Source organism: Chrysemys picta, chromosome 1, assembly GCF_011386835.1.
Source record: "Chrysemys picta bellii isolate R12L10 chromosome 1, ASM1138683v2, whole genome shotgun sequence".
Taxonomy (NCBI): domain Eukaryota; kingdom Metazoa; phylum Chordata; order Testudines; family Emydidae; genus Chrysemys; species Chrysemys picta.
Window position 1 is genome coordinate 44,215,378 of NC_088791.1, and position 27,584 is coordinate 44,242,961.

The window sequence follows — 27,584 nt, forward strand, 5'->3', positions numbered from 1 at the left end:
AACATGATTGTTAGGGTTTACTAAACATAGTCATTCAGAGTTTTTCCTCTAAACTTTACTTTTAAACCTGTGTTTTGATGATTGTGACAAAGGTTTGGCAAGGCCTGATCCTGCAGTTGTTACACATCTGGACGTTTTGCATGGGGATAAGCTGCAGAACAGAGCCCGCATTATTAACCTTCTCAGTTTTCTAGAAGTTTGACCCTAGAGATCTCTAAAATATTTAGGAACATTCCGTTGGGTTCCTTGCATTGCAGTTAACCAAATAGTCGATTGACACACTGATGATTTTGCATCCCACTAGCAATGCTATGATCTAATGGAGAGGTCTTCTAGAACTGCAAGGATGCATTTAAGTTTAAAAAAACCCAACCAAACAAAAAAAAACAACTCTTAGTCATAGAGAAACCCACACATATCTTGAGGGATGTATGTGGAGGTGAGGGTTAATGGAATCCAGTATTTGCCAATGCAACGCCATTCACAAAATATTTCCTAGTATCATCTTAGCAGAGTATTTTTGGAGCACTGTGTCACGTGGGTTCATATACTCTGCTCTGTTTCTTTACAAAATATATCTTAACCTTTGTCAATGATAAAATTAGTAATGTCTGACCTCATGGTGACATCAGAGAGCAAGGTGTCTAGCACAGTGGCTAGGATATGGTACTGGCAACCAGGAGAACTTAATCTCTTCCTGCTCTGTTGATGACATGCTGCGTCACATTCAGGAAGCTACTCCTCTTCTGTGCCTGCATCTTTTCTCAGCTGACCAATGGATGATATGTTTTTAATTTGTAGATCGGACAGTGCTTTGCTAAGATGTTAAAAATCTTGTTTATTGCTGCAATGTGACGTAGTATTACGTCTAGTCTGTAGACCATGCATATGGATGAAATTTTGCTGGAATTAATCCTAGAGATGCTCTGCACTCCCGTTCTGCTGAGTCACAGGGTGGGTTGATCTAAATTGGCAAGCAGGAAACCTCGATTTAAATGATCAATGGTCATCTAGTTTTGCATTTGTACTTTTTTCCTAAAGGTTCATTCTCGTTGGTTGGTATAGCCATTAAAATATGTTGATTTGTGGTAGAACTCATACAAAAATGCATGAACACAGCATCTTAAAAAATGCTTTGTATTAACTAGAACTACCTTAAGTGTTCTGGATACATAAGCAAGAAAAGGTTATCAAAAATGTTTTTTGCATTTGAAACTAACTGATTTACTAAACAAAGGAATTTCAGTTAGTAAATTGATCAATTGTTTCTGGTCACCATGGGCCATCTTTTTGAAGATATTTAGGTGCCTGAAGATGCCGATAGGTGCCTATTGGTGTTTTCAAAACTGTCTGAGCAGGTTAAGTGCCTAACCCCTTGAAATCTATGGGGGTTAGGTGCCTTCCCTGCCTAGAATTTTTTTGAAAATACCCCAAGGTATCTATTTGTATTTTTTTAAGGCACCTAGATAGCTTTGAAAATCTGGCTGCATGTTCAAGTTTTTAGAATTCGTAGATCTTATCTCCCACCTGGTTTTTATTTCTAGATGGGAAGAGGAAAAACAAGCTTTCCTGGTTTTTTTTTGTTTGTTTGTTTGTTTTTTTGTTTTTGTTTTTTTTCCTCCCCAACATCTAATTGGTTTCTCACCTTTTGAATGAATTGATCCAAATGAAGAAACTATTCTCTCTGCTACTGCTAGCTAAACTGAACCTAAAAGTAATTAAGGCAAAAGTTTTTCTACACAACAAACTGAAGGTGCTTACATTTGGAAACATGTAAATACCAGCATTCACTACACTGGAAAGACTGAAAATAGATTCTTACTTTATGTGGTTCATAAAATTGTGGCGCGCATGGCACATACCCATATATAATATAGCTTGAGCTGACCTCAAAAGTTAAAGATGTTTAATTATAGAGAATCGGGGGAAAACAAGTACCACTCTTTAACTCGTTTAAAATTTTGAGGCGGACTCATTGATGCAGCATATTTTTTGTTTGTTTAAATGATTTTAATATATTCTAGTAAGCTTAGGCCTTAACATGAGTTGTTATAATTCTAAAATTAATTTTAAACGGGTTTATTTCTCAAAAGGAAAAAAAAAATTAAATTTTATTTGTTTAAATCACTTTTTTTTTTTTTTTTTAAATCCACCTGTGCGTTCGGTTACATAGATACAGGGTCAAAATTCCACATGATGTCCTATTGCTCCTCTCCCAGAATTACACACTAAGGACCTCGTCCCTCAATTTGTGTATTGTAGAATGTAACTTTCAGAGGAAAGCAATGATCTCATTCTGTCGTCTCTCTCTCACCAGGTTAGGGATACTTGAAGATGAGCCAGTTCCTATAGCAGACTCCATTGTGGGGGCACTTGCCAAGCACATGGAGCTGAAGCTGCCCTTTGGTACGTAAGCCTGCTTTTATTTCACATTTGAACTGAGGTCTTGCCTACACACACTCAAGAAAATTAATCTGAATTAAGTAAAGGTATGGATTTTAAAGTGGATTTGTTAAACCCTCTGTGTGGATGCTCTCAGGCCTGGTCTTCACTAGGACATTAGGTCGATATCGCTATCTCGCTCAGGGGTGTCAAAAATCCACATCCCTGAGCGACGCAGTTAAACCGACCTAGCCCCTGGGGTAGACAGCACTAGGTGGATGGGAGAATTCTCCCATTGACTTAGCTACAGCCTCTCAGGGAGGTGGATTATCTATGCCAGTGGTCACCAACTGGTTGATTGCGGTCGACTGGTTGCTCCTAGAGGATCTCCCAGTCGATTGTGATCTCTGGTGGTGCAGTGTGGCTGCCGCTAAGTGGCGCGTCACTTCCTCAAGCTCCCATTGGTTAGGAACGGCAAACCGCGGACACTGGGAGCTGAGGGGCTCCATGCCTGTGAACGCTCCAGGTAAACAAAACAGCCAGGCCCGCTAGCCGCTTATCCTAACGGGCCAGGAGCCATAGTTTGCCAACCCCTGAAATATAGGGTCGGCTTATGAAAGGGTCATACAGTTTTTGCTATTTTTACCTACCTATCTTGGGGGTTGGCTTATAAACGAACAGGCTAATGAACGAGTATATACGGTAGTTCAGTGTTGCACAATCATCATTAACTTCTGCTCTGCCTTCTCATCTTCCTTGGAGGGCACAGATGAGCAGTAAGGGAACCAAAATCATCTTGGTGACTGACTTCTCCATGCTGCTGAGGTTGCGTGCTGGAAAGAAATGCTATGGGGCTGCTACTCTGAGTGGATGGCCTTTATCGTAATGGCTGGAGACAGGATTCCTCCTGATTATATGGCTGTCTCCTCCATGGGTAGTCATGTAGGCCCTGCTCCACAAAGACTTTAGCTGCCAGTTTCATGCTGGGATCCCCAAGACCCCCGCTTGGCAGTTGCTTAACCCCGTTGATGTCTAAACTCATGAGGTACCAAATTTTAGCTGTAAAAGTCACCTAGGTGCCTAAGTTTCTGCTTCAGGATATGTGCCTACTTGAGGCATCAGGGCACCTGAATTCCTATCTCACATCTAAGCCCCAGTGCAATCCTCAAACCAGGTGGATATAGGCAGATGAAACACCTGTCTTGTCTGCTGGGTCTGATCCATTGGGATGCTCGGAGCACACCTAACTACATGGAACAGCCAGGTCGAGGAGGTGAAACATAGGAGGATGACCCCTCTCCCCCCCTGTAACTTTTAGCTCAGTGGTACTCACCTGGGACCCAGGTTCAGTTTCCTGCTTTCCTTGATGAGGAGGCGGAACATGACCAGGGGTATCCCACCTCTCAAGTGTGTGCCTAACCACTCGACTATGGGATATTCTGATGTGGGGCTCTCTGTCGCTCCTGTGGAAGCTGTTCCACATGGTATAAATAATTAAATATAGTTTGGACTAGAGAGAGTGAGAAGGCCCCAGGCACCACTCTGCACTTCCAGAATGAGAATTGCCAGATAACTGAGATGTGTGAACAGCTCTGTTCATCTCAATGGATGTTCTCATCTCCCCTTTCTGCCTTCTCCTCCCCTGCCCCCCGGCCCTGCTGTCAGTGCTTGCGAGCCTCTGTTATGTACCAAACCATGCCCATTCGTAGCCCATGCTCATCCCAGTCCCAGCATTGTTTGGTACGAGCATGCCTGTTCTCTGTTCCCCACCCAGAGGGACAGTCCTCCGCAGATCCTGACTGACATGGGAAGGGAGCAGAATCTGGAAAAGGGGCTCAGACTGCCCAGATGGGAGAGGGGTTTGGAACCCCCACAAGGGCAAGTCACCCCAGATCCTGGCTCACATGATGGAAGGCCCCCCTCCCCCCCCCCGAAAATATAACATCCTTCTATATTAGCTGTACCACTCAAGGCATGTTTCCCAAAAGTATAAATCTCTCCGCCTCTGTTGAAGGGGGTAACATCATGCCCATTGATTGTTCTCAGGTTTCTTCCAAGCTTTGAGTTCAAATTCACAATCCATGGGTGCAGCTCAGGTTCAGTGGCCACTGTGTTTCCCTCTGAAGGCTCAAACCCTGTTTTAACAAATCTCTAATCTGCACATCCCATTTCAAATTTTTTGGTTGCAGCTGTTTTCCTCACTTAACCCTGAATAACTTCAATATACATCTCCCACCCCAAGGGGCAGTGAGTGCCATACTCAATGTGCTAAATCCCATGTGACTGAGATCCGTTTGGGGTGGATCAGAGCCATAGTTTGAGCCCCAGGTGTGGGTTTAAAAAACAAAAACAAAGAAAGCAGAAGAATTTTAGAATGATCCAAGTTTGGACCAGCTAACACTATTCAGCACCTCCATGAGGCATAGTAAATTTTAAGACCATTTGAGTAAGCATGTGGATTTTAAAGCACTTAAAGTAGGCCTTAACAGAGAGCAATGATGAACTGCATCTCCACTCTAAGGGTACGTCTGTACTTACTTCCTGGTCTGGATGTAAGCAATCGATCTTCTGGCATCGATTTATCGCGTCTGGACAAGACGCGATAAATCGATCCCAGATCGATCCCGGAAGTGCTTGCTGTCGACGCTGGTACTCCAGCTCGGTGAGAGGAGTACGCGGCATCGACGGGGGAGCCTGCCTGCCGCGTCTGGACCCGCGGTAAGTTTGGACTAAGGTACTTCGAATTCAGCTACGTTATTAACGTAGCTGAATTTGCATACCTTAGTCCGAAGTGGGGGGTTAGTGTGGACCAGGCCTAATAGAAATTAGTGTTGTACTTTAGTAAATTGTGTCTTCTATATATACAGCTGATCCAAAGGTTTGTGTGATGGGAAAAGTAAAGCAGTGTGGTACTGAACCTGCAAAGCACATAATATGAGCAGTCCCATTGAAGCAAATGGGATTGCACATGTTTTGAGATAAGCACGTGCTGAAGTGCTTTGCAGCATCAGGACCAGAGAGCTCAGAATTGTGCAGGATCAAGACTAATCACAGTATCCATTCTATGTCCATTTTATGGATGTCTAAACGGACATGAAATAACCCAAGGTGGGAAAATTAATAATTCAGCCATATAAAGATGCATCTTCAGAACAAGAACTACGTTATGAAGTGGTTAGCTGGTCAAATGGCCATATTAGCCCAGAACTGTTGTGGGTTAATTTTCTACTTCTCCAAGGGTTCCATGACTGGGTTTATGTAGCCAAGTACAGTGTGCCTTGGGTAATTTTACCACTGATGCAGCTAACCCTTTTTACATGGTTTTTCAATTATCATGGGACTGATTCTGATCTCACTTGTGCTGATGTGAATAAGGAAAGTCTCCAATGAAGTCCGAGTAAGTTCAATAGGACCCATGCTCCATCTTACAGAACTGTTATCATTCTAACTTGGTTTATTTTATATGTGAAATGTTCGGGATCAGGCGCTTAGCACTGGCAGGTGACTGTTCGGGTTAAGCAGAAATAAGAGAATAAAGCAGAGCACACACACATTTGATTTGTAAGCTTTTGGGCCTGCAGCTAATCTTCTCATTGTGTGCACAGTGCCTAGCACAATGGAGCCCTGTGTTACTGTAATACAAGTTAAATTAATGGAGATCTCCTATCTCCTAGAACTGGAAGGGACCTTGAAAGGTCATTGAGTCCAGGCCCTGCCTTCACTAGCAGGACCAAGTACTGATTTTGCCCCAGATCCCTAAGTGGCCCCCTCAAGGATTGAACTCTCAACCCTGGGTTTAGTAGGCCAATGCTCAAACCACTGAGCTATCCCTACCCCCTATTAAATGATATATAATAATCTAGGTTTGTCTCTTTAGGTGCTGGAGAACGAGATATGATAATTATGAGAAATGAAATAGGTATCAGGCACCCATCTGGCCATTTGGAAGATAAATTCATCAGTCTGGTTGTGTATGGTGATGATAAAGGATATTCTGCAATGGCTAAAACTGTAGGGTACCCCACAGCTATTGCTGCTAAGATGGTTCTAGATGGTAAGTGGCTATTCATCCTATACTATGAATATACAATAATTATTTTAGGGAATTGCTTCACACCTTTCTTTGTGTTCTGCTACCTCTAGAAAATGTAGAATACACCACAGGGCTTGTCTACACTGGCACTTTATAGCACTGCAGCTTTCTCGCTCAGGGGTGTGAAAAGACCCCTTCCTGAGCGCAGCAAGGTTCAGCGCTGTAAAGTGCCAGTGTAGACAGTGCATCCAGATGCTCCGAGCACTGGTAGCAATGCCCCTTGTGGAGGTGGGTTTTTTTAGAGCACTGGGAGAGCAGAGCTCTCTCCCAGCTCTGCTGCGACTACACAAGCCACGTTAAAGCGCTGCCAGTGTAGATTAGCCCACAGTTTATATAAACCACCTTTAGAAAGTCTTGAATTGTTCCTATATCATCTTAAATTGATTGATTTTTTTTTTTTAATTTCCATTTTTGGGCATGGATGTGTTAGTGATTTTCTTAAAACACTTTGTCACTGATTATTTTTTAAAATCTAAACTGTACTAAAGGCATGTTAATGATACTTATTAATGACTAACATCTGCATAGAAGCTTTCATCCAAAGGTCCGAAAGTGTGGTTTTTTTTTTTTGCCTTTAGAAATTATCTACAAAGTATGGGTTAAGAGTGAAAACTCCATGACATTTTTGGTCCCCTCCTAATCTTTATGCTGAATGGTTTTAGGGCCCACTGCTGAAACCCCAGAGTAACTCAATACTAACTAAAATACAAGTCTAGCCGTGCAGACAGATTCCTGATTTGATTTTCAGAGATCATGTTAAAGGAGAGATGGGAGGGATGTTAGATCATTTTGAGGAATGGGAACTACTCTTTCTCCATAACCAAAAGCTTCCCTAAAACCACAACCAAAAAGTCACTCTTTGTGCTCCATCTATCACTGCTTTCTAGCGTGATCATTTGCATGCAGAGAAGGAGGGGAGCATTACTGTTGCATGATGCACTATCCTTGCTTCCCCTCTGGAATTACATTGTCCCTTCTCAAGACTGAGATCCTATTCATTCTGTGGCTTACAAGGAGATTGCTGAACCACAAAGATCCAAATTCTGCATTTACTCCCATGAGTAATCCTGTCAATCAGTGGGGCTAGTTGTGTGAGTAAAAGTTACTCAGCATGACTAAGGATTGCAGAGTCTGACCCAAGATTTTGAGAGGCTTCAGCTCACTTGCAAAATCTTAAAATCCTTTAAGGATAGTTGACAATTGTTACTAAATGTTTTTGCCAGAGAAGAGAGGCCTTTGACATGGCAAATAAACTTTTGTTGCATTCAGCAGGGAGATCTTGACTCACAACAGGCTAAAGCTAGTTGCTCTCATCCCCACCCTCTGAATCATTTGACTTTTGAGGCCTGCATTAATATTAACCAACCAATGTTAACCCAGACTGTATATGTAAATAAACATGTGCTTCTTGGTTGTGGCCACCTCTAAGCCATTCCTCGCATTCAGATCTGTTCCTTTATTGGCTAAATGGAAATGAAGAAAAACTTTCGGAGTCTGATTTCACCTTGCTCTTTTTAGTTTGGTTTACAAGGGAAGAAATTGTTCCACACCTGACACTCATGGCCAAAATGGAAAGTCTTCCACATATTTTGTTGGATCCATTTGAAATGTGCAAAAAGTTCTGTTTTCAGTATCTCTTGAAATAAAGATTGACTTTGCTTTCACCTCCAGGCAGCATCAATACTTTACCTAACAGGTCAATAAATATTGATATACACTGCAACATAAACTAGTATATGCACATTAGTCTAAATATTATGTAATTTCCTTTTTTTAATCTTTCAGGTGAAATTGATGCCAAAGGCATGGTAATTCCATTGACGAAGAATATCTATGCACCAATTCTTGAGCGCATTAGAGCAGAAGGCATTGTATGTAGTACCCAAAGCATTATCCGACAAGAACTAACAAGAGATTGAGCTTGGTGGTTTTTTTTTTTTTTTTTTTTTTTTTTTTAAGGATCTCAGTTAGGCTTCCAGTTTTATATACACAATTGTGGGCCCACTACTTGAGTGCCTACAGACTGAGGCACAAATTATGCCCTTTATAAAATTATCTACCTGCCTTTATGTGGGCCTAATGAATATTTAGATGTATAAAGGGTAGCACTTTTCCCTTCAAAACTGTGGGGGCTGTTCAAGTATCCTGACCAGAGCCAATTGGCTTAACAGGTCACATCATAAAGTGCCCAAAGCCTTTTGCCATGAACATACCTTACAATGCATTATTACACTGTATAATACAGTAATGATGTATTTGTAGTATACACTTTGCTAATAAAGAAGATATCTAAGGAGATTTTAAACACAGTGTATATCTTTAGAACATGAGAGTGTGTTATTGGCAGAAGCATGGAACTCTATTGTAGGAAAAATCTCAGGGTTAGGTCCGAAAAGGATTTAGGACCATAACTTACAGCTTAGGTTCCTAAATCCAAAATTTAGATCCTCTGATCCCCACACAGCTGCCACCTAATTCTGTATGTGCCAAAAATCCCTAGGCACAAAAATTGCTTTTGGTAAAGTTCCCATGGTTCCTAAAAATGTGTCAGAGTATGCAAATAGCTGCCTTAGGTGCCCCGGTGCCACTGGGGCTTAGGCATGAGCAAGGCGTCTTTCACCTGTTTCTCCTGCAGGGCCCAATATGTTAGCTGTTCTCAGAAGCACATTCTCTCTCTGGCCTGATGAAGATTTATTTATACTCAGTGGAACAGCTTCAATAGGAGCAGGGGTGTGCACAAGGCGAGCAAGCTGGAGGATGCACCCCCCAATAATCATCGGGGGCACAGAACTCCTCCAGAGCTACAGAGAGGAGAGCAAGCTCCTGCTGGAGCTGGGATAGGAGGAGAAGGGAGAGGGAAAAGCGAGCTGTGGAGGAGAAGAGACGGGGAGCCAGAGCTGGGGGGAGAAGGAGGGAGGGACGAGTGAGCTCCTGCTGGGGGAAGGGGGGGGGCACAGAATGTTTTCTCCCCCCACAGTCAAAGTTAAGTTTCTGCACACACCCCTGAACATGAGACTGAAAGAAAACTGTACCAGAATACCCCATAGCCCGGTGGTTAGGCCACTCTTCTGGGAGTGGGGAGACCAAAGTTCAAGGTCCTACTCCTCTTCTGGCAGGAAGGGGAACTGAACCTGGGGGTCTCCTAAATCCTGGGTGAGTATCTAATCATTGGCCTAAAGGTTATAAGAGAGGAACAGCTCCTCCTCCTTTTTTGCTTGCTGCAAGAAAGGGCTTAGGTATCTAACTCTAGGAAAGGGATCATGCCTGTGAATTCTAAACTGAGAGAGGAGCCTGGAGTTAGCCACCTAACTCCCTTTGAGGGGTAGGGTTGAGCTATACCCCCTCAATTATCATTTCCTATTGGCTAGCTTACATGACTCCCCACTCAGCATGCTGGCTTTTGTGGATTCCATTCTTAGGCACCTAACTCTCCCCATGCATTGTATAGGGAGCATGGGTACATAACTTAGCTATGGAAGTCACTAGGTAGCAGGGTGCCTAAAATGTTAAGCACTGTGATGCTTAACATTTAAATCCCTTTTGTGGACCTAGCGCTTATGTGCATATTAATATGACAGAAGTACATCTGGTTAATGAGTTCCAACCAGGAATTAACTTTAAACATTGTCTTGGTCTAAGTCGTTGACAAGTGTATACCAAAGTCAGTACCAGAAGCAGAACTAAATACTGAATTTGCATCTTGTTACCAAGAAAATATTGATCATGTTGTAAAATAAATGAATAATATTTTTGTACATCTCAGGGTAATATGAAAGCAATTATAACTTCAGAAACTCTAGTTCGCTAGTGAATTAAATCATGTGAAATCTTGAAATGGCAGTCTTGCAGGCTTTAAATATAAAATCTGCATTTTCATATCTGCCAGATATGAAATTGGAATAAATATACAGGTTAATAGAGTGCTTTAAAAAAAAAAACCCACACCAAAATCCATGTTTCTAGTTACTAAATAGAAGCTTATACATTGGATTAATAACTATAGCATGTATTGCTTCTTTTTTTTTCCAGTTAAAAGGCATGCAATGGCATATAAAAGTACTCTACGCTTGGGATTCGCAAGGGCATTTAGGATGTAAATATAGTGCAGTTAAAATGTCATTGGGAGAAAAGCTCTTAAGTCTGTTTACTTTTGAATTACTCTTTCCACTTAACTTGGCCTATCAAATAATGTAATTACAAGGGTAAAAGAAATACTGTCGTGCGCAAGGCCTTAAGATATTATAGGCAGAGAAGTATAAATTCAGGATGTACTATTGTTTTTACACTGGTCTGTGAGTGTGTTCTCCTTCCTCTCTGCCTTGTCCTAGAACACATTGTGAAAACATTCATCCAATATGTTAATCAGTTGGGACTTCCACATAGCAGTGTCTGGCCTGTAAAGCTGTCCTTCCTTCATGTAATACTGACCTTTGATTCTGGAAGTCTGCCTGCTTTTCTTCTTGGTGGTTCCCCACTGCACCCTTCTCCCTAGTTTACTATGTCACAGCCCTGAGAGGCTGGGCTACCAGAGGTAATTTTTGGTTTTGGAAGTGAGGCAGCTTGTCCAGTAGTAGGAATCAGCTGCAAGCACAGATGAAGTTCATGATTAGAGGTAAAAATAAACTATTTTCACAGGAGTTAGATGATCTAGGGGCAGTATTTAATAAGATGATGGTTGCCACAAAGCTGAAGAGAGAAGGTGGTAGAGGGAGGAAGCAGAAAGTAAGAGATGGTAGAAAAAGTCCAAGGGTTAAATAGGTGTCTAGGGAGGGATTTAGTAGTGGAACTACTTCATGATCCCAGCTCTTGATTCTACTAGGTTACCATGTCTGTTTTGGTGATCAGGATAAATGGGTGAAATCCTGATCCCAGTTAAGTCAATGGGAAAACTCCCATTGGCTTCAAGAGGACTGGGATTTCACCCAAGAACTCTATCTAGACCCCCCCCACTAAACCATGCATTCATTTCCCCCAATGACAGAAAGCAAGTGCACTAAGAAAATGGGTTTTGTTTGTTTGTTTGTTTTTAAACTGATTTCAGAGCAGGAGAGGAGGAACCACTCCGGTGTTTCCTTCACGAACTACCTCTGCCCCCTTTGAAGGGATAGGAGAGAATGTATTGCTATTTCCCAGCACTAGGGCTGTCTGTTCTGCTAGGCCATTTTTCGAAACCAAAAAGCCACTGAAAGTCCTTTCTGAAGACTGTAGACTTGTTTTTAAAGTGATAGAGGGAGAGTGCTGAAAATTGTATCAGCTGATGCATTGTGCTTAAAGAAAAAAAATCTGGAGTTTAAATTTTTAAATTATACTTTTGCGTGGAGTGAAAATAGCTTTTTTGCTTTTTAAATGTGGGAACTTCTGATGTTGGATTATTTTGTATACAACATGGATTTCTACATGTAGAATTGATAGACGTCCAGGGCTTCTCTTGTGAAGTTTTCTGTACACAATAAATGTCTTTTGAAGCTGAGTTTATAGTTGCCTCCTTTTCGCATAAATCACAAACTATATCATGGTTGTGGCTGCAGAAACAAATGTCCATGAACAGTTTGGGGTGTCCAGAAGCTGTTGTCTAAACTAAACTGTCTAAACTCCAGGGTGAAATTCTGGCCCTGTTGAAGTCAATGGCACAACTCCCATTTGACTTTAGTGGAGCAAGGGTTTCCGCCAGAGGCTCTGATTCTGCAGACTTCAGTGAGGCTCTGAATGGATACACGGGTCTGCCTGTATGCAGCAGTGGGTGAGATCAGGGCCCCTATCAAAATGCATAAAGACTCAACCACACAAACATTAGAAATCCAGAAAATGCACAGTTAAAGTTGTACTTTTCACACCACATGCCCACAACTGTAACTGTACCTCTGTGGAGCTGGCAATGGGGATTATAACCCCTCTCCTCAACATCACCTGCCATTTTCTACACCTCTCACCACCCCCTCATTTCCACCTCCAGATCTGCTGTCCTAGCTTCACACTTTCATGGACTCGAACTGCTCCTTGAGCTGGGGGAGTACTAGCACAGGGTAGGTGGACAGCACTCTGGACGATCGGCTCCCATGTCCACACGCACAGGTTCTACTGCTTTAACTATATTGGTACAGTTAAAGTAGTACAGCCCTCTCTTCCTGCACTGTGGATGCAGTTGTATTGGTATAGCTTAGGCTGGGTCTACACTACCCGCCTGAATCGGCAGGTAGAAATCGACCTCTCGGGGATTGATTTATCGTGTCCCGTCGGTTGCACTATCCATAATGTAAGCAACAATTTAATCTTCAAAACCATTAACACATGGTTGAGAGCCCTAGCTGCTGGCAATTGTTATTGTGTCTTTAGAACAGTTTCACGTGATACATAAATGTCAGCTGTAAAAGTTTTCCTTACATATGCAGTCACAATAACAAATGCTGTATTTTCAGGAGTTGGGAGTGTTGCTGGTGAGTATATGTTTATGTGGGTGTTCTTAGCAGGAAACCTGTTAAGCATAGCATGATATACACAGGTTTAAAAAAAAAAATCCTTAAATTGACAGTTAGTTGGCGGCTAGCAGTCTATACCTAACATCTTTTCCCCACTTGACCCAGTTTACAAAGACAGGCTCCGTCTTTTGAGGCTGTAGCCTGGATTATAAGAAAAAAATTAATTAAAAGATGGCCTTTGTCTGAGAATTACGTGCCAGCTCTATTTGGGAACTGACACACATTTATTAAAATCAATAATCCATCACAGGTTGAAGATTAGGGAAGATTTCTTATGATTCTTAATTTCTTTCCAATATGTGTTGCTAAAGAGATTATCCTAAGGACTTATGTTTTAAATAACTTGTCAGGCATGCTAAGATGATGTATGTGATTGCAGACATTGGTGGAAAAAATCTTGGAACACCACTTGATTCCTTTGCTTATTATTTTAAAATGGACAGTGTTTCTTTCAAACTACAGTTTTGTAGTTTGAAAGAAACACTGATTTCAAGGGTGAATTTTCAAAATAGGACCGTGCAGTTTTGCTTTTAGTCTGAGTTAGATTTAAGAGCTACAGTATTTGCCTATCAACCATTTTGTGTACTTGGATTATATATAACTATTTTTAAGTGGAAGAAGTGGGGTAAAAATAGAAGTTGCCAGGGGAAAAAAGTATGACATTGTGTTGGGTTATGGTCCAGTTTTCCTAGCACAAAAGCTGGAGCAGACACAAGCTTTAGGGTTACTTGTGCTGTTGCCGTGAATCATACTGTGTGCTGATACTATGGTGAGGAGAGGAAATATAAAGTAAGAGGAATGGGGTTTGGGAAATAGCCATAAAATCAAAATTAACTTCACTGGCACTTGCACCTCAGTGGATTAAGAGAAATAAAATTATTTTGGCTGTGTTGTTGGAACAGAAGAAGAGAGCCTTAAATTCCATAGTTTCCCTGTTTGAACTACTTATGCAAAGGTTTCAAGCACTTGAGTGCTTTGTAAGAGGTAGAATCCAGTTGCCCAGGCCCCTTCGAGGAAGATGTCTTCTGGCAAAGAAGGAATATCGTACTTCTTTAAAATACAGCTCAGCTGAGGGTTGCAAAGATGCAATTTATGGAGTTTTACAAGGTTATAAATTAACGTGTATTTTTGTGGGTGTGATCAGGTACAATATACGTGGAACTCTTTCATTTTATCAAATGAAGAGACAACATGGATAAACTACAGAGTATCTGTACAAACATAAGTTAGATTTGGTTTTTAAAAGCATTCTCTGACATTCAACATGGCTAAGACCATATAAATAATACTGCATCATCTCCACACACACAATGTACCCTATTAAGCTGTTTTTCCTACCTAACCTAGAATTAGCAATGTACAAATATGACAAGTAACAGTGCAAGAGAACCAGAATAACCTTAGCAGCAAGCAACCTGGTTCACAAAGAGAGGCTCCTTTATTTCCATATGAGTTGTTTGTGCAATTGGTTGACCCTTTGAATTAAGGAGGCAGGGGGTTGCATAACTATAGAAGCAGATGAGGTCAAGTGGAAAATGGGATTTAACAGAATAAACACATTGGCACAATTTTAGAAGACAAATTATGCATTGTCTTGTTTTGACTGATTCAGGTCATCCACTCATACTTGAGATTTCATCTACATGTTACACAGCAAAATGAATGAGTTTGCCTAATTTTCTGGGAAAATCCATTCTACTTAGGACTTGTCTATGTGGTCAGTTATGTGCAGCAAGTCAGGGTGTACTCTAGCTTGCTGTGTTCTAGTTGGTCATATGGAATCCTGCTACTGTGCACTCAACATTCTGTAGCATCCTTTGATGAACAACTATTTCAAAGTGAGTTCTTATAAAATGAGACTCCCCGTTGCTGGAGGACTAAGACAATGTTAAGGCTCCAGAACTGTAGGCAATAAATGAGAGAAGCTGAAGACAAATTTTTATCAATGAGACCAGTGGCGCAGGAACACTTTTAATAGTGTGGGTGCTGAAAGCACCCTTACCTTTGTCTACCTCTTCCCCCTGAGCTTCTGGGGGTAGGGGGGAAGGGGCCAACAATCAGGTGAGAGACCTTATCAAAGGCTTCCTGAAAGGCTAAGTACAATATATACACTGGATCACCCTTGTCTACGGTTGTTGTCCCCCTCAAATAATTGTAATAGATTGGGGTAGGATTGCCAGCTGTCTAATCACACAAACCCAAACACCATTGCCCTAGCCCCTGCCCCACCCCTTCCCTGAGGTCCTGCCCATGCCCACCCTTCTCCAAGGTCCCGCCCCGTTCACACCATCTGCCCTCCCTCTGTCACTCATTCTCCCCCACCCTCACTCACTTTCACTGGGCTGGTGCAGGGGGTTGGGCTGTGGGCTCTGGTCTAGGGACGAGGGGTTTGGAGTGTGGGAGGGGGCTCTGGGCTGAGCCTGGGGCAGGGGCTTGGGATGCAGGAGCAGGTGCAGGGTGCAAGATCTGGGAGAGAGTTTGGATGCTGGAGAGGGCTCAGGGCTGGGGCAGGGGGTTGGGGTGCAGGAATGGGTGAGGGGTATGGGCTCCGTCCAGGCAATGCTTACCTCAGGCGGCTCCTGGTTGGTGGCACAGCGGGGCTAAGGCAGGTCCTCCCCCATCTCTGTGGGCCCTGCAGGGGGACCAGGGTGCTCTGTGTGCTGACCCTGTCTGCAGGCACCATCCCCACAGCTCCCATTGGCTGCAGTTCCTGGCCAATGGGAGCTGCGGAGTTGGCACTTGGGCAGCACACGGAGCCCCCTCCAGGGGCATGCCGCCCGCTTCTGGGAGTGGCGTGGGGCCAGGGCCTTAGCCTTGCTGTGCCTCTAGACTTTTAGTAGCCTAGAATCCCCCAGTTTGCTGTCAGTAGCCTCCAGGAAATAGAGTCTGATTCTGGGAGACTCCCGGTGAAACGGAGGGTTGGCAACCCTAGACTGGTGAGGCATGATTTCCCTTTACAAAAGCTGTGTGGACTCTTCCCCAACATAGTGTGTTCATCTGTGTGTCTGATAATTCTGTTCTTCACTACAGTTTCAACCGATTTGCCTAGTACTGAAGTTAGGTTGACTGGCCTGTAATTGACAGGATCACCTCTGCAGCCTTTTGTAAAAATTGATGCCACATTAGCTATTCTCCAGTCATCTGGTACAGAAGCTGCTTTAAGTGATAAGTTACATACCACACATAGTATTGTGCAATTTCATATTTGAGTTCCTTCAGAAATCTTTGGTGAATATCATCTGATCCTGGTGACTTATTAAGGTTAGTTTATCAATTTGTTCCAAAACCTCCTCTAATGACACCTCAATCTAGGATAGTTCCTCAGATTTGTCACCTAAAAGAATAGCTCAGGCTTGGGAATCTCCATCACATACTCTGCAGTGAAAACCAATGCAAAGAATTCATTTAGCTTCTCCACAATGGCCTTATCTTCCTTTGAGTACTCCTTTAGCACCTCAATCGTCCTGTGGTTCCACTGATTGGCAGGCTTCCTGCTTCTGATGTACTTAAAAACTAACACCAACATTTTTTTAAAAAGTCTTTTGCTAGTTGCTCTTCAAATCCTTTTTTGACCTGCCTAATTATCCTTTTACACTTGCCTTGCCAGAGGTTCTGCTCCTTTCTATTTTCCTCACGTGTACAAAGGCCTCCCACAGTGCTCCGAAGAGCTCCAAGCCCAAGTAGGTCGATCTTCTTCTGCTTCTAAAATCCATTCCCCTCTCATTGCCACAGCATTTCTGCCTAGCCTCATATCAGATCCCAATATACCCCCTAAAAATCTAAAACCAACAGTGTCAAAGTAAACTGGTTATTGTTACACTAGCTTCACGAGAGCTCAATCACAACAGGATGGGGCAAAACCAGCCTGGAGGAAGCAGGGCAGAACTTAGCACTCATGAAATTCACATAGGAAGTTTTTCTAACATGGCCTTGAGCCAGTAGTATTGTTCTTAATGAGTAAAATGTCTTCAGTATTGATGACGCACATTGTTTACTGTGCTAGGCATAGACTGGAATATTTATATTTATTTTTTCAATGCCTTAGGTAAAAACAATTAAAACAATGCCAAATACAGATGTTATTCTCATAAAAACTTCTCATTTCAAAACAACTGAATTTATATTTCCCACAAAAAGTTAAAATTCCATGCACATATATGAAGGTTAATCACCGAAGATGCACAATAGTATACCAGGAGACTTTGTTAAAATAAAAACAGATACTGAACTACATCATTATAACAATGCAATTACACAGAACTAGAAAACTGACTCTGTAGTAAAATATAAAAATCTACAATTATAAATATAAATTTGGTCCATGGAATCACTATAGAAGTATTTACAGTAAGTATCAGGTTACTAGTCTAAGTATCTACTGCAGTCTTAAAATGTTGAATATTATAGAGAACAGTATTTTATTTACATTCTACTATATTAAAAGTTATATGGATTGCTATAAATACAGCAAGTAAATTGGATACTAAAAACATGACATGTTTATTTGTAGTTGAGAACCCCCCTACCATCTATAAATATGATACATTTTAAATGTAAAGCCAGACAAATTGAAAACTAATACTGAAAAACATACCACAATTTCATTCTTAGAAACACTGTAAAATTCAGTCAAGTTAGTCCAAACGTAACAAATGTATTACAAGAAATCTTTCAAAAAAAGGCACACATTGTTAATGATGTGAGTTCGGAAGTAAAATCATATGCCACAAAAATAACTGTTTGTTTGAACAGGAGAAGGGAACAGATCATATAATAACTGGACAGATTTCTCCTTGCATAATTTAAAAATGAAAACAACAATGCTAAATTCCAGGGATGACTGGAGTGTGTGTGTGTTAGTTAAACTAAAGATTCTAAGCTTTCAGCTGCATTTCCATCAGGTAAAGCTGTGCCATTACTGTCCATGGATGCAGAAGGGTTTTCCTCTTGTCTTGTGCTAACAAGACTTAGGATAGCTTTGTACAGAAACTGGTACTGCTCCTACAGAAGAAAAGAGGATACGTTCAATGTGGTGCTCTAAACAATAATGTTGGATTATTTTGTAATACTTTTACACAAAAATAATTTAGCAACTGATGATGAGTCAATTTGGTGCTATACAGCCCCCCCTGCAGTCTAGTGTGTGTAACTCATTAACTGATGTGTTAATTCTGTGACAAATAGCCCCCATCTGCATACAGTATGCAACTCCATATCAATGGCTATTGTGCAGGTGCTCCAGGGGAGAATATTTTCTTATGCATTTTTTTTTTTTAATATAGGGGATGAAATCCTGGTCTCACTGAAGTCAATGGTAAAGCTCCTATTGACTTCAACAGGGCCAGGATTTCATCCATAATGTGAAATGTTCCCGTAACTCTGGAGTAAGGGCACTGAACCTACTCTAGGTTTCCATTAGTGTAACTGATAGCAGAATTCAGCACACAATTGTCCTCTCTGTAATGAATCTGTATCTGTTCCTACATGGACTTCACTGGAGATTTGTAATCTAATACTGTTATACCCTTTCCAAAACCACAGTGAAATTGATCTTAAGTGATCACTCAATAGATCAAGAAAGATCAGGGTCTCAGTGGCAGTAGTAGTAAACTTTTACTAAAAATTGATCCTAACCATACCAGAAATATTCAGGTGATCACTCAAGAGTCTACTTCAGGGCCGCCCAGAGGGAGAGGGAGGGCGAGGCAAGTGGGGCAATTTGCCCCAGGCCCCACCAGGGCCCCCACAAGAATATAGTATTCTATAGTATTGCAACTTTTTTTTATGGAAGGGCCCCCAAATTGCTTTGCCCCAGGCCCCCTGAATCCTCTGGGCAGCTCTGGTCTGTTTGGGAGTGTGCATGTATTCCTTGGTGAAATCAAACCATAATTTGCAGATTATAGTGCACATTTTGTAATGGTATAGGAAGTGCTGCACTTTCTGATTGACAATTATTAAATAATATTCTATCAAGTAGGCTTAATATATTTAGTTCTTCATATGAACACTTTATTTTGGAACACAGTTTTGCTTTAACCAATGAAGAGATTCACACTGAAAAATGTGGTTTTGCTGCTCTAACTCTAATTTTGCCAAAGATGCTACATATATTGAAAAAAATATACACATTGGGCATATTTACTTACAATGTCTGTGAAGACTCCTGGCCTCATCAAATTTATCATCTTAGCTACCTGATAAACATCCATGGAACTTTCATTTTCCAGCTGATGCATGAGTGTTGTTAGTGCACAGAAAGTACCTGCTGTCACTCCTCCGTGCCTTTTGAAAGTTAAAACACACAAAAGAAATATTCGTATGAACTGGGTCATATTCCCACAGATGGAGAAGATGCAGAAGCCCTCTGCAGATGTCCTTATTTTATAGGGACAGTCCTGATATTTGGGGCTTTTTTTATATGGGCTCCTATTATCCTCCACTCCCTGTCCCCATTTTTCACACTTGCTATCTGGTCACCCTATGTGACATTCTGTGCTGCACCTCTAGGAAGTACAGCACATAGGGAGGGTGGCCACTATGGTGGCTTTATGCTGCTTTTGTACCCTTCTGATCCTTGGCTGCTTCAAGGCTACCAGTGTAATTTAGACACCCTTCTGGCCTGTTTTATGGCAGCCTTCATGGACTTCCCTATGGGCAGCAACACAACCAGGAATCGATGCAGCACTGTCACAACACAGCCCAAAGGCAAGCCCCTCTTGCTCCCATGCCTATCCTGCCAGACCCCTTGCCCCAGGGCTTGAGGGGGTCCTCAGGAGGCAGCTTTGAGGCTGTCTCTACAGTGCCTGCACCGAGAGAATCCTTCCACAGCTAGAACCAGAGCTTTTTAGTGCTCCTTTATGCTGCTCTAGCACTTTTTCCCATGGTAAAGGGGCCAGAGCAGGGGTGAGGATCTCACCCATAGTGATTTCTAAAGACCAGTGTCTAAATTGTGTATTTACTTCTTGCTATACTAAAAGCATGACACAAAATTATTTAATCTCCATTGGATGGAAACTGGTTCATCTTTCAGATTATCAAAAAACAAAGACCCAAAAAGAAAATTCTTGATGCTGAGTCAAATGTTTCTCTTGCTGATGCAGCTAAAATAACAGGATGGTTCTGCTGCTTTTATTTAGGGTTACCATATTTAAAAAAAGAGGACACTCCACGGGGCCCTGGCCCCGCCCCTTTCCCAGCCCGGCCCGGCCCAACTCCACCCCTTCCCCACCCAACTCCGCCCATTCCCCAAAGTCCCTGCCCTAACTCCCCCTCCTCCCTCCCAGGCACACGAAAAGGGCTGCCCAAGCGCTACCAGCTTCACGGTTTGCCAGGCAGCCTCCAGACCCTGCGCCCCCGGCCGGCGCTTCCCCAGCACAGCTGGAGCCCGGGAGGGGAAGCGCCCAGCTGGGGGCACAGGGTCTGGAGGCTGCCCGGCAAACCATGAAGTCGGTAGCGCTCGGGCTTCGGGCAGCCCCCTATGCCTCCGGACCCTGCGCCCCCGGCCAGGCACTTCCTCTCCCAGGCTCCAGCTGCTGTGCTCCTCCCTTGACTCTTCGGCTCTGTTTAAGAGCCAAGCTGCCCGAGCCAGCGCTACGGGCTTCGGGCAGTCCCCTTGCCTCTGGACCCTGCGCCGCCGGAGCAGAGCAGCTGGAGCCGGGGAGGAGAAGTGCCCGGCTGGCGGCTGGGGTCCGGAGGCACGGGGGCTGCCCGAAGCTGGTAGCACTGGCTCGGGCAGCTTGGCTCTTAAACAGAGCCGAAGTCGGAGTCAGGGGAGGAGCAGAGCAGCCGCGGGAGAGGAAGTGCCCGTCCGTATTTTTCCTGGACGTGTTCGGCTTTTTGGCAATTCCCCCTGGACGGGGGTTTGATTGCCGAAAAGCCGGACATGTCCGGGAAAAACCAGACATATGGTAATCCTACTTTTATTATTTGCTCTCTTTATATGCTTTAGGCCTAATTTCAATGGGTCAGGCTCTTTATGAGAAATTAGCATACGTGTGATGGGCTAATGCCCATGTATGTAGTATCCAAAGCAAAGCGAAAGTTACAATGCTTACTCATCGTGCACTATCATGGGTCCATCTCTGTTGGAACTTTCTTCTTTTATGATACTTATAAGTTCAAATGTTTTACTAATAGGGCTATCAGGATTTGGCCATTTTGGACACTGAAAATGCCTCACTTCAAGTACATAGTCATCCTAAAAAGAAAATGTCATGATTAATAGTTTTGCATAAATCTAGCTCTTCAAAGAACAGACTGCTCTTGTATGGTGTCTTGTGGAGAGTTGCATACACTGTCAATGCCTAACACACACAAAATAATTTCTACAATTTTCTTCCTTTTCTCTATTACAACGGGAAATTGGAGTTTCTTATGAGCTAACAGATGCTCCACAAATAACCTAGCAAAAATGTGACTTGTTTTTTCAAGACCAATATATCAAGTCTTAAATTAAACCCTAAGAACTGAGTCTTGCAAGGTATTGACTTTGAGCTCTACCAAAACACTTATGTATATGCTCAAAATTAAGCATGTGAGTAGGGTGAAGTCAATGGATTAGGCAAGGGTGCTCAGTACTCAGTCTTTCAGGACTAATCCCTTAAATTTCTGGGGTTAATTTGGTAATACAACCACATTTAACCTAGAATTTCTATGATGTTTCTATGAAAATTAATAGGGCATTTGTATGATTAAAACAACAAGGCAGTTTTGGTGTCTCTGTATGTGTAGTTAGTGTCTATGTTCTTGATGCTATAGTGCTTCATTCATGCAATTACTATTACTTATTATTTGTATTATCATATGCAAAGGCCCTAGTGGGAGCAAAGCCTCATTACTTTGCACACACATAGAAACACATGTTCTAGCCCCAAAGAATTTACAATCTATGTCCTGGATCCACAAAGCTATTAACGTGCCTAATCCCCAGATTTACACCCCTGTGAGACGAAGCTATGCTGACATAAATTCCCAGTGTACACTAGCCCTTACTCTGGGCATCTGGAACCTATCTCCTGCCTGAGCGATCCACAAACTGGAGGGAGATACATATTCACACACCTATCTTGCCTGCAGGGCCCTGTCTGGTAGGCAAACTCAGAGACTGGCTAGCACAAAACATCTGGGTGTTGGGGCTCCCCTATATCCTTCAGCCCAGTGGTTAGGGAGCTCGCCTGGGATGTGGGAGAGCACCAGATCAAGATCTGATAGAAGGGATTTGAAGAGTGATTAAGTACCTATTAGGTGAGTGATCTGGTCACTGCTCTATGGATTATTCTAATATGGGTCTCCCTCAAGCTCTCCTACTGAAGTTGTTCCACTTAAACAATTGAATAATGAAACATTAATTGGGCCAGAGAAAAAGTGAGAATCACTATGTAGTCTACTGATTAGCGTACTCTCCTGAGAGGTGGCAGATCCATGTTCAAGTCCCTTCTTCTCATCAGGGAGATTGGGGACTTGAACCAAGGGGTCTCTTGCATCCTTGATGAGTACCCCAACCATTGGACTAAACAGTATTAGGGAATCTGAGCTTATTCTCCACTCCCCCTGGTTGTTGTGTGTGGAGCTAGGCAGCCTCTGAGCATGCTTACCAGCTCGGGTCTGCAAGGCACGATAGGTGTTTGCCTGCCTATTTCCCCCAGAGACAGGCATCTCCCTTCACCCTGGACTTCAGCACCTATCTTTGTGAGAGGGATGAGGCTTAAGATACACTTCTCTCATCAGCATCTTCCATTGCCTAATTTAGGCCTTTCCCCACGTACTGTGCTGGCTTTTGGGGATCACATTCTAAATTGCCTACCTCTCCCCATTTGTTATATAGGGAGCCTATGTGCCTAATTAAGGCTTTGTGGATCACAGTTTATTCCAGTGTTTTCTAATCACCTAAAAGTTCGGTGTTGTGAAGCTCTGGGGTGCAATGCCTTAGTCCCTCTGTGGATCCTGGCCTGTGTGTTTAAAGGACCTCACATATTATTTATTTTAACGTTAAAACCTTTACAATTTAACTTCAACAAATCAAATCCCCACAAGTGTACCACTTTAATGATGTTACCTGTGTAGCTTCTAGAATAAAGTCTTGGATTATAAGCTTTTCCTCACTAGACAGACACTTGTGTTCTTCAGCAATCATAGTAACTTTAAAGCTCTCACAATTTATAGGCTCATCTTTGTTTGGCCAATAAACAAATTCATCCTCAGCCTAAAAAAAAGCCACAAAGTTAAGTAATTTTCTTTCCAGTTCTCAAAATAAAACAATACAATGTAGATGCTTTGGTAGAGAAATAATGCAAAATGTATATAAGTGACAATCTTAAAGTTCAATTCATGAATTTAAATTTGACAGGATTAAAAATGTCTTTTCTTGCAGGCACAATTATTTACAGTTCTCAGAAGTTGCCCTGATCACTAAGGCTAACTTAAAAGTCTTTCCCATTTATGAAAAGAATAACCTTTATGAACTGTTTGCAGAGAAAGTGAGACTGTAGATTTTCATGTTCACAGCTATTTCTCAGATCACAGAAGTTTCTCTCAAGCATTTGCATGACTGTCCTCCAAAATGCACACTCATACACAGTCACCTTCCCTTTCCTCAGGTCTTACCCAAAACATAAAAATAAAAACCCTGAGATGTTTCTATAGCATATGCCACTAATCATTGAAGAGTACATTAGCTCATTCTTAATGTATACATACTGCTCCAACACTTGAGCATCTCTCTCAGTTTTTACTTCGAATAACTACTATTGACTTCAGTTGGAGTTTGCCTGAATAAGGCCTCAAGAATTGGCCCACAGTGAATAACACAAGCTGATTTCCCATATGTTTCAGATCAGTACTATCATATTCTTTTAAAAACTGTATTTGGTAGAGTCTCAGATTCCATATCCAAGTTTTGTGTTGACCTGTTTGGTGTTTTTAAATTAGGATACTATTATAGCCTACATTGGATCAAACCACAACAATTAGCCATCAATCTTACCATGTTCTGACTATCAGGAAGCATGACTATTAGCTGAGCATTATGGTCCCATATCATTCTCCAGAAATCCTTGATGGTATGTAACAGGGGATGCTGGGTAATAATGAATTCGTTACTTTGATAATAACCCTGCAAAACAAAAACATCAGTCTGAGAATTGATGTCCAACAATATATATATTTAAATGAAGCTTTCACTATACAAAGATGGAAGTCTAAAAAACAGTGCTAGATTGGCCTGTATTTCATAAAAAGAACAGGAGTACTTGTGGCACCTTAGAAACTAACAAATTTATTAGAGCATAAGCTTTCGTGGACTACAAAGTGGGCTGTAGTCCACGAAAGCTTATGCTCTAATAAATTTGTTAGTCTCTAAGGTGCCACAAGTACTCTTGTTCTTTTTGCGGATACAGACTAACACGGCTGCTACTCTGAAACCTGTATTTCATGTGACTCCCAGGAATAGAAATCAATGTATGTCAAATAGAAAAGAGAAAACCAATAAAAAACAAAAAATAAATGTTCAAGTTCCCTCCCCACACCAAAAATGTATTGCAAGCAACAGAGCGTTAATGGTGAAATGCCAACTCAAAATAAAAATGTGTATTAGCCCAGACATATGTACTGATTGCTCTGCCCTAGCCAGGCTTCTGCAGGGACTCGGGGTACGCAGCAAAAGAATAAATTCAATTTCTTAAAATAATTATTCTTTCTCTCTGTGAAATCCTCTAGCATTAATTATAACTTCCCTGCTTTATGAAAGAAAGCCCAGACATACCTCCAAATGTCACTCCATTCTTCCCTGGTGGATGCTGCACTGGAATTGTTTTTAAGTCCACTCAAACACATTAACCTTTGAATCTCGCCCATAAGTTGTGCTAAATTGTACTATTTTAAAAGTGTTGTGCGTTCTTACTGTATGCTGAGTCAAACTGTAATGTGTTTGAGTGGACTTAAAAACAATTCCAGTGCAGCATCCACCAGGGAAGAATGGAAAGTGTGAAAAATGAAAGAGAAAGCAGAGAATCCCTTCAAAATAAAGACTGTGCCACTAACATGCAGATATCTGTCAACTCTAAAAATATATATAGCAGTATAGAGTATTTTTCAGCAGATCAGACAATTTGACTTACCATAATATAGGAAGCATTGATGTAGTCTGTACCTTCACCAGATAGTGATGAGATACCCACTCTAGATCTTTCCACTGTAAAAGAAAGTTGTGAACTAGTCTATATGTTGTACTGTCTGGCTTATGTATTATAGTAATGATAATAAAATAAAGATCCATCAAACAGGATAAAACATCACCCAGCTCTCTACCTTCTTCTCCTAACAGTGGCTACTTAGGGCAGGTCTAAACTATCACTTACGTTAATATATTGTATGTCGTTCAGAGGTGTGAAAAAAGACACCCCTGAGTGACGCAAGTTACAGCAACCTAAGTGCTGTGCACACCGGCGCTATGTCGGCAGGAGATGCTCTCCCGCCAACATAACTTGCACTTCTCGCGGAGGGGGGAGTAATTGTGCTGATAGGAGAGCTCTCTCCTGTCGGCATACAGCATCTTCACCAGACACACTACAGCGATGCAGCTGCATCAGTGCAGATGTGTTGATGTAGCACTTCTAGTGTAAACTAGCCCTGAGTGTGAAACATTATTTCACTAAAATTACATTACAGGAATCATGGACCCTCTGCCCCACAGCCATCGAAAGCAACTGATTTGAACAAGCCTACCAGGGATGATTGATGAAGTTCTGTTCTTTTCTCTGTTACACTGTTTCAGTGCAGTAGAATAATCACACTGCTGTATATTAGATTGGCTCAGTAGCTGAAACAATAGGAGAAAGAATCCTGTTACTGTACAATGAAGAAAATAGAGATGAACTGTAGAGTTATATTAAAATCAGCTTACAGTAATGTCTTAATTAGATCAAGTCATTCACATTTGTAATATAAATGCTCTAATAATTTTGGCTTTCAAAGGAAAGGAAGAGTGAGGGAAACACCCACTCTCTGATATTATTTGGTTTGTTAGAATTTGGCCTTCAACGTTTCCTCCCATTTACACTTGGGATCCAGCCTGTCACGTACTTTCAGCTACCCAGCACTGTTAGGGGATTCCCTTCTGAGCTCACCAACTCCTAATTTCTCCGAAAGGGTCATTGTTGAGCAATCTGAGGTTCTGCTTTCCCCCAGGGAGTGACTATGCAGCATTACAAGCTCATCCTACCCAGGGGAGTGAGACGAACTGTGAATTCCTATTAATAAGTCTGGTTTATTCCTACTCAGTTGTTAATTATATCAGAGAAATGCTAGTACTGTGCATGTGTGAGTAATGGTCGCTAGTAAATTAGAGCACTAATTCAGGTGTACCACATAACCCAGCAAGTACGAAGGTGGGATTTGTTTTCCTGAATTAAAATTCATTTGAAAAGGCAAATTTCTCACTTAATGGGCCAGGCTCACCCCAACTAGCAAACCTGTGTCAGCCACTAGCACTATAGCTGGGTGCCACGAAGGCAGTGGCTGAAGCAGGGGTGTGTTGAATCAGTGCATCCCACATCTTCTCCGTGCCACACCTCCATCCCAGCCAGTGCTGCCTACTTTTGGGGCTGTGCTGGCTGGCTCTGCCTACCCCGCAAAGCAGATTTCAGGCACCTTGTGCCACTACAACCCCTTCCAGGCAGTCTTTCTGCCACTGGGGCTCCTCTAGCAGGGACACTTCAGTAAATCTGGCCCAATCCACCTTTTAGATTGTGTTTCCAGCCCTGGTTTTCTGAAAACATGGCTTGTTTGAGGTAGAGTTCATGATTAGGTCTTTTTACCCAACACGTGCTATGTATTTTTGTGCTGCTCTAGATCTAGTCTCAGCAGTTATGAATCGAGAAAACTAATGGAAAGCTGTGGTACAATCAGTGACTTCATCTAGTCTCAGACTTTTCAAGCCATTGTTTACTTGTGATGGGTCAGAGTATAACAATGACACTGCCCTGACACTTTTCATTTTGACATCCATGAAAGCTTACCTTGAATTGTTTCTCAAGCTTTGTCTTTCCTGTTGGTCCAGGTATTAAGAGAATATTAACATAGGCATGAATGTGACTGTCAAGAACTTCTGTTTCTTTACTGAGTATGGCTTCAACCAGTGCATCATGAATAAAGACGTACTGCTCCTAGTAAAATAGCAACAAACATCTTACGTCTAACAATTGTCAGATTGCTCCCCTGAACACCTTCTTTGGTTAAACTGCAACTGTTGGCTCACAGCAACCTTTCTATATGATTATGAATTCTTCCCATCTTACTGCTATGATTTAGTCTGTTGAAATTTTATTTAACTATATAACTGAAGAGAACTCAAGATGTGCCAAAAACTTCTTCAGATGGGGACTGGGAGCCAGAAATTCCCTGCTGACTATGCCAATGACTCTCCATTAACTGGGTACCATAAAAAAAAAATCTATTCGCCTTTGCCACACAGCGGTGTGTGAGGTACCACAGATCTTCTGTATAATTAGAGTAGGAATAATAGTGGTAACTGTGATATTTGTTGGCTAATGGTGAGCAGTGTAAGTAGAGACAATCAGGAAGTCAAGCATCTTTTTAATTGTTTGAATGGCAGCAACAAAGCCTGGCTTTCCAAAAAT

At 42.0% G+C, this 27,584-nt stretch overlaps 2 protein-coding genes across 14 annotated transcripts in view; one reads left to right on the forward strand and one right to left on the reverse strand.

The window, feature by feature from the left end:
• Window positions 1-11,945, forward strand: part of AASS (aminoadipate-semialdehyde synthase) — a 53,694-nt gene extending 41,749 nt beyond the window's left edge. For 3 of the 6 annotated variants that reach the window (XM_065556048.1, XM_065556055.1, XM_065556057.1), the window contains 3 exons: window positions 2,318-2,406; window positions 6,260-6,436; window positions 8,261-11,945. In XM_065556048.1, the coding sequence (XP_065412120.1) occupies window positions 2,318-2,406; window positions 6,260-6,436; window positions 8,261-8,394 (400 nt within the window). In that variant the 3' untranslated portion in view covers window positions 8,395-11,945. The remainder of the gene's footprint in view (window positions 1-2,317; window positions 2,407-6,259; window positions 6,437-8,260) is intronic. The other 3 variants (XM_065556043.1, XM_065556040.1, XM_065556045.1) reach the window with 1 other exon arrangement.
• A 5,014-nt stretch (window positions 11,946-16,959) lies between these two features.
• PTPRZ1 (protein tyrosine phosphatase receptor type Z1) overlaps window positions 16,960-27,584 on the reverse strand; it is a 348,294-nt gene continuing 337,669 nt past the window's right edge. For all 8 annotated transcript variants that reach the window (XM_065556031.1, XM_005305670.5, XM_005305669.5 and 5 more), the window contains 8 exons: window positions 26,964-27,110; window positions 25,672-25,765; window positions 25,065-25,138; window positions 23,933-24,061; window positions 23,006-23,152; window positions 21,006-21,148; window positions 19,098-19,233; window positions 16,960-17,952 (listed from right to left, as the gene is read on the reverse strand). In XM_065556031.1, coding sequence (XP_065412103.1) covers window positions 17,812-17,952; window positions 19,098-19,233; window positions 21,006-21,148; window positions 23,006-23,152; window positions 23,933-24,061; window positions 25,065-25,138; window positions 25,672-25,765; window positions 26,964-27,110 — 1,011 coding nt within the window. In that variant the 3' untranslated portion in view covers window positions 16,960-17,811. The remainder of the gene's footprint in view (window positions 17,953-19,097; window positions 19,234-21,005; window positions 21,149-23,005; window positions 23,153-23,932; window positions 24,062-25,064; window positions 25,139-25,671; window positions 25,766-26,963; window positions 27,111-27,584) is intronic.